The 13,958-nt window shown below is 38.7% G+C and overlaps 1 protein-coding gene across 15 annotated transcripts in view; it reads left to right on the top strand.

Annotated features, from left to right (window-relative positions):
* dtna (dystrobrevin, alpha) overlaps positions 1–13,958 on the top strand; it is a 201,165-nt gene that overhangs the window by 32,796 nt on the left and 154,411 nt on the right. For all 15 annotated transcript variants that reach the window (XM_060823522.1, XM_060823546.1, XM_060823517.1 and 12 more), the window contains exon 2: positions 6,458–6,525. In XM_060823522.1, coding sequence (XP_060679505.1) covers positions 6,458–6,525 — 68 coding nt within the window. The remainder of the gene's footprint in view (positions 1–6,457; positions 6,526–13,958) is intronic.

Raw genomic sequence — 13,958 nt, 5'->3', positions numbered from 1 at the left:
TCAGACATTTTGTCACCATACTAGGTAATATTATCATGAGCCTCCGGATGAAGTTCTATTTATGTGTTTACGTTTCCTTGGGGTTGGCGATGTCAGTTCCTGTTCTTCTCAGGGGGTGGTAAATTGAATCCAAGTCAATGTGTTTGTTAATAGAATTCCAGTTGGGATGCCATCCATCTAGGAATTCTCGTGCATGTCTCTGTTTGACTTGTCCTAGGATGGATGTGTTGTCCCAGTCCCACCACACACTATAGCACAAAGGAACTATGCAGAGCAGAGGAAAATCAATTATATAGTGTATTTGAAAAGAATGAGTACCCAATGAACACAGTCTGCCGATTTCTCAGCAACAAACCCCAACAAGCAGACAAAACACATCCAGAAACCCTAGCCACTCTCCCCTACATCAAAGACATCTCGGAAATGACTGCCAGACTCCTCAAATCTCTTGGCATCATGGTAGCCCACCAACACACTAAAACAGCAGCTAATGAACTTGAAAGACCCGATAAAGGCAACAATCAAAACTAATGTCATTTACAAAATACCTTGCAAGAACTGTAACAGACACAACATTGGACAAACAGGTAGAAAACTAGCCACCAGAATACATGAACATCAACTAGCCACAAAAAGACATGACCCACTCTCATTAGTATCCTTGCATACAGATGAAGAAGGACACCACTTCGACAAGGATTGGTGCTGGGTCAACTACTTTTCATCATTTATATAAATGATTTGTATGTGAACATAAGAGGAATAGTAAGTTTGCAGATGACACCAAAATTGGAGGTACAGTGGACAGCGAAGAAGGTTACCTCAGATTACAACGGGATCTTGATCAGATGAGCTAATAGGCTGAGGAGTGGCAGCTGAAGTTTAATTTAGATAAGTGTGAGATGCTGCATTTTGGGAAAGCAAATCTTAGTAAGACTTATACACTTAATGGTAAGGTCTTCGAGAGTGTCACTCAACAAAGAGACTTTGGAGTGCAGGTTCATAGCTCCTTGAAAGTGGAGTTGCGCGTAGATAGGATAGTGAAGAAGGTGTTTGGTATGCTTTCCTTTATTGGTCAGAATATTGAGTATAAAAGTTGGGAGGTCATGTTGCGGCTGTACAGGACCTAGGTTAAGTCACTGTTGGAACATTGCGTGCAATTCTGGTCTTCCTATCAGAAAGATGTTATGAAACTTGAAAGGGTTCAGAAAAGATTTACAAGGATGTTGCCAGGGTTGGAGGATTTGAGCTATAGGGAGAGGTTGAATAGGCTAGGCTGTTTTCCCTGGAGCATCAGAGGCTGAGGGGTGACTTTGTAGAGGTTTATAAAATCATGAGGGGCATGGATAGGATAAACAGACTTTTTTTTCCCTGGGGTGGGGGAGTGGAGACCTATAGGGCACAGGTTTAGTGAGAGAGGGAAAAGATATAAAAGAGATCTAAAGGGCAACCTTTTCACGCAGAGGGTGGTACATGTATGGAATAAGCTGCCAGAGGAAGCAGTGGAGGCTAGTACAAATGCAACATTTAAAAGGCCTCTGGTTGCTTTTGGAATATGAAGGGTTTGCAGGGATATGGGCCAGGTGCTAGTAGGTGCGACTAAATTGGGTTGGGATATCTGGTCGGCAAGGACAAGTTGGACCGAAGGGTCGGTTTCCATGCTATACATCTCTATGACTGGGTCAACACATCCATCCTAGGACAAGCCAAACAGATATGCATGAGAATTCCTAGAAGCATGGCATTCCAACTGGAACTTTATCAACAAACATGTTGACTTAGATCCCATTTACCACCCACTGAGAAAATGTCACCACAGGAAATTACATCACCAACCCAAGGAAACCTAAGCACATAAATAGAAAGCGGGCCATGCCACCAGTGCTTTTTCCAGAGGCTCACTGATGATGTTACCTAGTGTGTTGATGAAACATCTAAAAACAAACCTTCCACTCAGCGAACAAATCTACATCCAGGTTATTTTGTCCTAATTCCTTTTAAGAGAGAGTTTGAAAGAGAGGTAAGGAGCTGGCAAGTAAAAACCACTTGAGTAAGCAACTTGGGAAGCCTTGGCTTTTTTTAAGCAGCTTGAATGGGTGTGGCCATCTCTTAAAGATCAGAATTTCTATGCTTTGTTTCGATCTTGTTGGAAGCTACAATAAATGTCTCCTGGATGCTACTCTCTCAGAATTTTCTTTTGACGTTTTTTCCTCCTGGATTGGAGAACTGCAAGTGAAAATTTGTGTCTGAATTTGCGTTTTTGCCAAGAAGTGTATTTATGGGATGTTAAGGTATTGGAACAGTTAATTAGTAATAGTTACTTTATCTATCATTTGGTTAACATTTCCAATATTTCAGTTATTCTAAATTCCTCTTTCTTTGGTTGTCAAGTAGTTTGACTAATTGTATTATATCTGGAACACAATTTGCCATTTAAATTTGCCATTAAAATAAGGAAACGTTGAATATAAGCTACCACCTTAAATATTTTGAGGAGATCAGGACTGGTCCATAACCTACCCCTACTTTTCAACATTGTTGGGCATTGTTCACAAATAAGTAATCAGGTGCACTGAACAGTAGCATGCAGTTGTCTTTTCTAAGGTCATCCATTGAAGCAGGCATTTATGCCCTTTTTGCTGCTATTCCATGTTCTCATTGCAGACTTCTTTCAATTATGCTCCAAAATACTCTTGTCAAGTAGTCACAATCATGGGTTAGAATCCTGAAGTACTGTGGTGATTGGAACGCAATTGGCCAAATGGATCTCATTGAGTATGAGTCCCCTTAATGATTGGGGTTATTAACCTGGGCCAGTCAAAGAGTTCTGGCAGATAGATATACAGGTAAATAAGAATGTCAGAGATTCCACTCAGTAAGGACTGGCTCTGAACTGGTTGGTCAGAGTGCATGTACTGTGCACCTATAAATGGAGGGTGAACTTGGTGACAGGATACTGACCTCTGTGGAGTTATTTCAAATACTATGGGCATTGCTTTTTAACTTGGAATTCCAAAAGTGTTTTTTAAAAGGTGGCTGATACAGCTAAAAAGGACTTTGAATGTAAATTAAAGTATATATTCTGGAGAAGTTGTACTTTTGGACTTTTTTTAAGATTACATTTATGGGGTCGACTATTACAAAGATATTACTTTTGAGGGGCTGAAATTCTTGCTATACTCCAAAATATCATATCATTAGCAAAAACAGAATTGATCTCTTAATAAATAAAGAAAATAAAACAATGAATTACAGTAATTACCGAACAAAGATAATAGAAACAAAAATGAATTAGTAAGCTTTTATTTAAACATACAAAAAGTGAAATAGAAACATAATACTAATTATAGTACTTGTTCGATAATGAACTTAAGAAATCCGTAACTTAATGTTGGAATAAATTGTACATCAAAATATAATAGCACAAAAAAAATTTCCTCATTGTAACATTTATGGACAGGATAATACCTTGACTCATAAATGTAGATCTGTTTTCTGTGAAGAGCTAGGGTTGACTTTTCCACAGGATATATGGAAGATTCCAGACTTTTTGGCAAAACGTAGGGGATTGATTTTTACATGAGGTCAATTTTTAAGTCCAGTGTGGAACAAGGAACAGTGACCCATGTGGATGAAATTCAAATAAAACCTTTCAAAGGTGGAAGACACAAATCAAAACGGACTGGATTGTGATTGCTTGTGCCTACAAGGATAACGAGAGGCTGATGACCTTCTGCTCATTAGCATGCTATGCCCTATGGATTTTGTCCCAAATTGCGAACATATTTTCTGTTTTTCTATTTAAAACATGCCCAAGTACAGGGGTTAAAAAGCCAGTTTCAGTTCTACTGGAATAGAATTGTGACTGAAGAGCTGAAGTTATTGATGTACACCAGCCTTGATTTGAGCGTTTCTTTGTGTTTTGCAAAGGTCACACTCAAAGAGCTATCACCTAGTCATCATATTTTTTAGGTAAAGGGAGTCTCCCACCCTGACTGGTAGAAATCAGCTACCTGGCAAACTAGACAAAATGGAACAGGATAACCAAAGGTCTCTGTCTCAGCCTGAATGCTGGAAATCAGTTACAGTTTAAAGGAATCAGAGCAGGAAACAGAATCTCAACCATTCACCAAAACTAAGAATATTGAAATCAACTAACAAATTCCAACATGAATTCTACCAATAATCTCCACTGCAAATGCTGTCACTTTCAACTATCCACTCTTTGTGAATAATTCAAAAAAATCTTTTTTTCTAAACCTTTATATTTTTGGACTTGCCTCTTATTCTGTGTGTATGTGTATTATGTTATTCAACTTTTCTGCATTTAATAATGAATGAACTTATTCTTCGTTATCACAAAACCTTATTAAATCAGTTCCTTTTAACACATATGTTCTTATGAGTTTGTGAGAAAGGTATTCACAAGGGGAGGGATCCATTTTTAAATTGTTGCAATGAATTAGGAAGTTGGATAAATACAGAAGTTGAGCCAGTTCATCCCTCCCCATCCAAGAGCTTAAAGATTTGGAGTATTCCATGTGGAACCATAAAAAAATTGAGGAAAGTTCACCAAAGAACTGAAGATATACATTGATATTTCTGTTTAAATTTCTGTTTTCGTATTCCTCTGCTGCAACTTGCTTTCTTATTTCTAATGGAACTGATGAGGGTGGAGAGGGTTGACGGTTTGTATAATGATATGAATGTCAGAACAAATCAGCACCAATTTGTTTTGCAAAATGTGGGAGAGTTGGGTTCCTGTGAACAAACAAAAGGAAGGGAAGATTACCCAACATCGAATGGAGCAGACTGTTCAAAATTGCTAAGTGAAAGTAAAAATAAGTAGGAGCAACAGCCCCCATATTCCTATGTGAGCCTGCTCTGCTATTCCATACAACCATCTTCTGCTTCAATTACACTTCAACTCCACCTTCTCATATATTCTTTTGAGAGTTCAAAATTCTGTCGATCTCAGCATTTAAATATATTAAGTGATGTTTTAACATAACCCTCTGGGGCAGAGAATTCCAAGCTTCAGCACCCTCTTTGGGAAGACATTTCTCCACATCTCAGTTCTAAATGACCTTTCTATCTTGATGTGCTACCCCTGTAGTTTTGCTAGTCAAAGAAAAGACTGTTTTGTGAGTTAGTCTTGTGAGGCAGTGACCTTCATTGCAGGGGGTCAATAGACTGTGGAAAGTATCAGGAGATTGTGCACAATTTAGTCTGTTTCAGTGTTAAAACAGTGACACAACAGACATAAGCAATGGCAACTCTTTCATCCCATTTTTAAAATTGGATAGTCACGTTTAGATATATGGTACAGAAACAAGCCTTTCAGCACTGCCCGTGCATGTTGGATTTCATCACTGTTAACAGAACTGAGCAAGTTAAACTAAGAATCATTTACCTTTTCAGATAATCTAACTAACAGCAGCAATCGCTATGAGAAAAGGGAAGAGAATTAAAATAAGGAAAAAATTCAGTATACGTGGGCTTAAAAGGGAAATCTTTATTTGAGGAAGTGAAAATCCAAATAGACCATTGTAAACTCCAGAATAAGATTTATCTCAGCATCTAAAGGCTTTTGTTAATATTCCAAACCAGTTATTAATTCAGTTCAAAGGTATTGATGGAGGGTTGATAGATTGCTCAAGGTAAACCGTGGAAATTGATTCAAAACTTGTTCAAGAATTGGAAACATATTTCCAGTTAGAGTTTGATTAGAGTTGGAATGCCTCAAATATGATCCTGGAAATGATGGACTAGATTTTCCAATTGGCTAAGCAGTCATTATTCCTCATAAGTGGGAGTTACAAGACCATGCGGAATCTCCAGCGTAGCGCGCCAAAGGATTTGCCAAAAAATAAACATTAGATGCTGTGGTGGGGGTCATCAGAATCTGTCTAGATGAATGAAACAAAATTGTACAAATGAGCTTAAATTTCTGTAATTATCATGTGATTTTAATCTATTGTATCTTTACTCATTCATGGAATGAATATTTTATGTCAAATGGGCTCTGTCTATATTTGCTGTTGGTAATCGGAGGTGCACAAAAGTTGGGTCGAATGTCTTGTAATTTTTTAATTCCTTTTTTGTTCTTCCTTTTTTTTTCCTGAAGAAGCATCTTGCTCGAGTTGCTGATTTTCATTAAATTGATTTGCAGGGAATCACTGTTGCAAGTCTACATTCTACCATTCAATGAAACAGCATGTTGAAGCATTAACTGGCTGTGTCACTGCTTTGCCTATATTGCCAAGTATATTCTAAGGATATTTTACTGTAGGTGTTTGAATTTCAAAAATCAATAAATATATTTTAGTGCAACGTTTCTTTGTTACAGCTTAAATATGGTCTTGAATATGCTGGAAAAACATCCTATCTTCTGTAAAAATTATCTGGAAATAGAAAGTGATGACTGCTTCCTTTGTTTTGGTTTGTGTCCTTTTAGAATGATTGAAGAGCGTGGTAGAAAAGAAAATACCATGGCAGAAAGGAGACAGTTGTTTGCAGAAATGCGTGAGTACTTTGCATAATGGATGGCGTGTGGAGAGACTGCATATTTGTTAGCAATCAATCAGAATGATGGGTTTTTCAAAAGGAGGGGAATTAGCAGTTTGTCCTGTTTAATGTGGCTTTTCACCATTTTGCATTATTCCATTTCAATTTCTTCAGAGATTTAATATTTTCACTCTTGGTAAATCATCTATTGTAATTTTATTAATTTAATTCAAGCTTCCTTTTTCAAATAATTAACAACAATTTGGATTTTTGCTTTTAGTCATCTGGAAACTGATCACTGTTGATAGTTTTTAATGCAATATAGTGAGCAACCAAAGATAGAATTTCATTTGCAAGATCATCATCATAGAATCCCTATAGTGTGAGAACCGGCCATTTGGCCCAACAAGTCCACCACATTCGAAGAGTATCCCATCTAGACCTGCTCCCCAAGCCTAATACTCTACATTTTCATAAAACCATTGCACTCAATCTCACCCTGAGCACTACGGACAATTTAGCATGACCAATTCACCTAACCTACACATCTTTGGACTGTGGAAGGAAACTGGAGCACCCGGAGAAAACCCATCCGGACATGGGGAGAATGTTCAAACTCCACACAGATAGTCACCTAAGTTAGAATTGATCCCAGATCCCTGGCACTGTGAGGCAGCAGTGCTAACCTCTGAGCTACTGTGCCACCCCCTAAAGCAAAGACAGATGCACACATTTCAAGTGTGAATCCTCAATTTCCAAATCGTGGCTAAAACCTAACTGGTTTGGGGATTGAACCCAAAATCAATTGTACAATCTCATCCCAAGAGACCCTTTCATTTAAGTTGCTTCAAGAACTCAGCTGCAGGTGGCAGAACTGATATTTCACAGTACTGCTCTTAATTGAAATGAAATTTCACAGCCATCATACCAATTTTTATCATAGAATGGATACAGTGTAGAAGGAGGCCATTAAGCCTGTGATGTGTTTCATGGCTGTAAGTAAGAGCTACCAGTTAGAACCATTTCTCTGTAACCTTGTTATTTTTTTTCTCTTCAGACAATCCAAATCATTTTTAGAAAGCACAATTGAATTTGCCACCTCCACACTCAAGAACAGTGCACTTCAGATTCTAATCACTTTCTGCATTAAAAAGTTTTTCCTCCTGTTATTTTTTTAAACCAATCATTTTCAATCCATCTCCTTTGGATGTCAACTTTGACCAATGGCAAAAGTTTATCCCTATCAATTTGGTCCAGATGGATAATGATTTTGGACACATCTGTTAAGTTTCCTATCAAACATCTCTTCTACAATGTACTTAACCAGCCAAAGTTGGCATAGATCACAGGAAGTTTTCCTGCAAAGGAAGTGCACTGTTCTGCTTATAAATATTAATAGTTTGGAAAAGAAGCTCAGAACTGTTTATTATAAATGCTGCTAGATCTGGATCATTAATGCATAATATGTTTGAAGTGAAATGTGCAAATCCATTAAACTAAGACCAAAGCTTCATATTTTAATCTCTTCCTTAATTTATGGGATTGCCTCAAGTGGAAAATGCTTGCCATTAGAGGAAATTCATTGTGTAAATGACTGAGCTCCAATGATATCATTGCTGCTGACAGCAAAAGTAAATGGCAGCCATCATAGATACTTCTCAGGGAGTCTATTGTTTTTTGGATTTACAGGTTAATAATGTATCTTTGGTATTGCTATCCTAACCAGGCTTTCAATAAGATATTTGAGGAATCTCATCAATCAGAGGAGAAATTTGGGAAACTGAATTTGCAGTAACTGCACTTGCAATTTTTTTTGCATGCTTTACTGTTCGGTTATGCTATAGTTGAACTATTGGAAAAAGACACAGAGAAATATTAAAAACTTGACTTGGAAGTGAAGCAAGTACAATGAAAATATTTGGTTTCCACCTCCAACCCTTCCTACGCAAACACAATTGAAAATGTGTTGCTGGAAAAGCGCAGCAGGTCAGGCAGTATCCAAGGAGCAGGAGAATCGATGTTTCAGGCATGAGCCCTTCTTCAGGAATCCTGAAGAAGGGCTCATGCCTGAAACATCGATTTTCCTGCTCCTTGGATGCTGCCTGACCTGCTGCACCTTTCCAGCAATACATTTTCAGCTCTGATCTCCAGCATCTGCAGTCCTCACTTTCTCCTACACAAACACAATTGCCAGGGAATATAGAAAAAGGATACATTTGTATGTATACATTGATGTATTCCAGAAATGTCTGTTATATTTCAAATATTATCACCAGTTAATGTGCTGAATAAATAATTTTGATTGCATTTTGTTATTTCTGAGGCATAAAAATTAGCCTTTTCTAAATTTAAAGAGGAACATTTCACCCTGTATTAGATTTAATTTGCATATTTCTCTTGTTTATTTGAGACTTTATATGAATAAGCATTTATTTCGAATAGAGTCCTAGGCATAGAGCTGTACAGCATAGAAACAGACCTTTTGATCCAACGTGTCCATGCCAACCAGATGTCCGAAATTAATCTTGTGTCATTTGCCAGCAATCTTTCTAAACCCTTCCTATTCATACACCCATCCAGATACTTTGCAATGTTGTAATTGTACCAGCCTCCACCACTTCCTCTGACAGCTCATTCTATACACGCACCACCCTCTGCATGAAGAGGTTGCCCCTTATGTCCCTTTACCTCTTACCCCTCTCACATTAAACCTATGCCCTCTAGTTTGGGACTCCCCTACACTGGGGAAAAGACTTTGGCTATTCACCCTCTATATGCCGCTCATGATTTTATAACTTCCGTAATGTCACCCCTCAGCTTCTGATGCTCTGGAATTAACAGCCCCAGCCTATTCAGCCTCTCCCACTAGCTCAAACCTTCCAACCCTGGCAACATCCTTGTAAATCTTTTCTTAACCCTTTCAAGTTTCACAACATCCTTCCTATAGGAGGGACACCAGATTTGCACACAATATTCCAAAAGTGGCCTAACCAACATCCTGAATATACTCAATGCACTGACCAATAAAGACAAACATACCAAACACCTTCTTCACTATCTTATCTACCTGTGACTACACTTTCAAGGAACTATGAACCAGCCGTCAAAGATCTCTTTGTTCAGCAACATTCTCCAGTACCTGTGTGTACAAGTCCTGCCCTGATTTGTCTTTTCAAAATGCAGCACCTCACATATATCTAAATTAAACTCCATCTGCCACTCCTCAGCACATTGTCCCTTCTAATCAAGATCCTTTGCAATCTGAGGTAACCTTCTTGGCTGTCTGCTACACCTCCAATTATACTGTCTCTGACAAACTCACTAACTATGCCTCCTATGTTCACATCCAAATCATTTATATAAATGACAATAAGCAGCAGACCCAGCATTGATCCTTGTAGCACACCACTGGACAGGGCCTCCACTCTGAAGAGCAACCCTAGACCATCATCCTCTGTGTCCTACCATTTTAGTCAGTTCTATATCCAAGTTAAAGCATATTTTATGTATTGCTGATTAATTTTGTAAAGCTTGCAGCACTGTAGGTGATCTAGTTTTGCATTCTGCCATATAATTTAGTCAAAGGACTTAAGTTTAATATCCTTGTTTCCAAAAGAGAAGGGCATGGATTTAAGGTAATTGTCATGAAAAGGTTCTTGATAATGATCTGGCCCATTTCCCAGAAGGTGGAGCATGTGTTTGTAGACAGGTTTGCCTTAACAGTTTGGAAATATTTCTCAGCAGATATTTCCAGAACAGCATTGACGCAATTTAGAACTGGAGCCAAACGCTTGACAGATAAGAGCTGGAATGTTGGCCTGAGTTTTGATCCATGAGGCAGGTTGTGGGAGTTGGGAAAATACCAAGCTTTGTGGATCAACCTTGTAAAAAAGTATCAGAAGATATGGTGTTTTATGGGTGGATGGGGGTGAAGGATGGTGGATTGGGGGTTGGGGGAGGAGGAGCAGGGAGATGGAGGCGATGGTGGTCAATTGTGTAAGTGTCAAGTGTTCAAATTTGGGGAAAAAAAGCAGATGGTTGCCAAAGTTCATTGTTTTTAAAACGAATGTCTCACTGGTATGTATCGTTGTCTCTGTTATAATGAAAAAAATAAAACTTGGTATTCACTCTAGGTTTTGGCAGCACAGCGTTTTCCACAAGCTCAGCCTGGGAGACTGTGACCAGCAAGTTGTGATCTTCGTTTAAGGTGGTAGAGTACTGTAGGAATTGTGCTGGCCATCTCTGTGGTCAGTGTGGAGCACTGTGTTGAAGTTTTTTCAAAAGAAAAACAAAAAAAATTCCTTCAGTCTTCAGCATTCCTCCAATTTCTCTCCCTGCCCACCCCCCACACCCCACCCCCCCACAAAAAAACATGTTCTGTATGCCACATTCATGTCAATATTGTCTCTCCACGCCCTAAGCCCTGGGAGATCCATTTGATTAATGAAATATCTATGCCACAGAGAAATGTTTTCTTGATTAACAGCTCCAATTCTCTGTTCTATTGTCAATTGCCCAAAGTTTATCTGCACAAGATATAATTTTAGTGCTTACAGTTTCACCTCTTAATAAAATGTGTGAATGATCATCATTTTTATTGGTCTTTTAGTAAAATCAGTTATTGCTTCAAAGTTGAAAGGATCAACTGAAGACTGCATCTGGTTGGGTATCTGAATAGGAAGATTTAGAGGGATATGGGCCAAGTGCTGGCAAATGGGACTAGATTAGGTTGGAATATATGGTCGTCATAAACGAGTTGGACCGAAGGGTCTGTGTCTGTGCTATACATCTCTTATGACTCTGTGACTGCCTTTTTTACACCTCCTATTGTGACTGTCAGGTCATTAGTTTTATGCAGTCCCTAGGGAAGTAATGGGCATGAAAGTGCCATGGCTTGGCATGAGGAGCCACAGTGAGCAAGTGAGGTAGCTTCCCAGGTGGGCCATGAGGGACCTGCATCCTTAAAAAGGTGATCATGAAAATTGGAAAGCCAGGGCCTTTGGTCCTGGCTGTGACTTACATCAACCAAGGAATCTCCCTGATTCCATGAAAGCCCAGGCAATTTTGTTTAACGGATTGTTAGTGGAGGCCCATTTAATACAAATATGGGATCAAACAAAACTAACAATGAAATGTTTGTTTTTTTTTAAATTCACTCATGGTATGTGTCTGTCACTGGGCCAAAATTTCTTGTCCATCCCTAATTGATCTTGAACTGAAAGCTTTGCTAGGCCATTTTAGAGGACAGTAAAGATGCTGTCACATTGCTGTAGGTGTGGAGTCCCAAGTAGGCCAGAACAGGTAAGGAGAGCAATTTTCCTTGCCAAAATGAATTTTTTTATTCATTCACAGGCTGTGGCATCGCTGGCTGCACCAGCATTCATTGCCCATCCCTAATTGTCCAGAGGGCAGTTGAGAGTCAACCACATTGCTGTGGGTCTGGAGTCACATGTAGGCCAGACTAGGAAAGGACATCAGAATTCCTTCCCTCAAGGACATTAGTGAACCAGATGACTTTTAATGACAATCAAGACCATTAGAGTTTTAATTCCAGATTTTTATTTTTAAATACAACTTCCACAACTTGGGTCCTAAGAACGTTACTTGGGTTTCTGGATTACCAGTCCAGCGACAATATCACTACGTCATCACTCCCCCATTTTGCATAATGAGATATGAACAGAACACTATAACAATAGGTAACTTTTTTTAATTGAGGAGAAAAGTGTAAGTATTTTTTAAAAAGGAATAAAACTAAAACTAGTCAATATAGTACAACCCAAAGAGTCAAAGACTCCAAGGATTATTACTCTATTTGGATATGGTTCTTACAAGTGAACGGAATAGTATTCATAGCAAAGAGACAATTTGCATTTATATGATACTACTTACATCCTCACAATGTCCCAAAGTGATTCATAGTCAATTAATTATTTCTGAAATGTAACCACTCTTGTTTTTGCAGGGAGAAACAATAGACAGTCAGTGAGACAACTGACAGATTAATTTGTTTTGGTGGTGTAGAAGCATCATGTAATAGAATGAAAAGCTCTAGGGATGAGTGAATGAAGAATAGTCTTGCATTTATATAATGTGTAATCACATTTCAGAAATGTCCCAAAGCATTTCATGTACAATTAATTACTCTGAATGGAAATAACTTGTCAAATGCAGAGGCCAATTTACACATACCTGTCGTAAAATCCAATAAACGGTGCTTGGATAAATAACCATAGTGTGTTTCTGTTGGTGACATATGATTGTTGGATTTCTTTTCCTGCCGAAGTGGGAAGTGACCAAAAGTTATGACACCAGTGGTGCAGTGCTTTGGGATGTTCAATGCAATATCTACATAACTGGTCTCAGTTGTACCACTCCTCTTAAGTGCAACATTTATGGATATCAGCACTGCTTCTATATAGTTTAAACTGTATCGTACACTTAGATTTAAATTTGCAAACTGTTGATAAAGACTGATGCATCGTTTGTCTAATGATTAGCTCCATTAATACAAAAATTGAAAATGTTTGCACAAGGGAGTCAAAGGTTGTGTGGAACAGACAGAAGAGTGGGACTGAGACCACAATAAGATCAGCCATGATCTAAACGAATACAAGTGCAGGCTTGACGGGCCTCAGAGATCTCAGATTTCGAGTGCGTGAGTTATAAAAGTTAGTATTCAGGTACCACAAGTACTCAAAGGCTAATGGAGGTGTGGCCAGACCAGTGATCTCAGAACTAGATTTGCTCTGGACTCTCACCCTTAAGTTTGCATAAGATCTCAGCTAGACTAAGAACCTATACTGAGGAACCTTTACAGATTAAGGACACAATTTTGGTTGTAGTGTCTCAGTAAAGTACACATGTAAATAAATGGTGAATTAGTCAGGGGATTAAAAAAAATTGGAGTGGCAAACATCCTGTTCACTCTGACAGCTGGCTCCAAGGGAGCTGGATCAGTGTCAAGGCTTCTTCAATGAAGGGTGACTTGGTAACAGGATACCGACCGCTGTGGAGTTATTTCAGTGGTGATGAGGGAAAAGCACACTCCTGAAGAAATTTGATCGTAACAGTCTTTGAGTTGGGGTAAGCATTTCTGGCATCATGCCGTTATTTGGGAAGCTTGACTTGTTTAATCCTGCCATTGAAGACTGGACCTAGTATGTGGAAAGAATGCGTTAATTTTTTCCAGCAAATGATTTTGGGGCAGATAAAAAGAAATGGGTATTCTCCTGCCAGCTTTTTCAGTAGTTTGCCTAACTTTCCTTGGGGTACCCACAACTACCAAAACCTTTCAAGAATTAACAGATTTAGCTAAGAAATATTACGTCCCCAAGCCTCCTCTAATTTTGAGACACAATTGGTTTTGCTTGGCCAGTTGAGGAATCTGGATCAGGATTTGTGACGAGATTAAGACTATTGGCAGAGACATGTGACTTTGGATCAATCCT

The sequence above is a fragment of the Hemiscyllium ocellatum genome, chromosome 4 (assembly GCF_020745735.1).
Source record: "Hemiscyllium ocellatum isolate sHemOce1 chromosome 4, sHemOce1.pat.X.cur, whole genome shotgun sequence".
NCBI lineage: Eukaryota > Metazoa > Chordata > Chondrichthyes > Orectolobiformes > Hemiscylliidae > Hemiscyllium > Hemiscyllium ocellatum.
The sequence above is the reverse complement of the archived record's forward strand: the minus strand, read 5'-3'. Positions and strand labels throughout refer to the sequence as shown.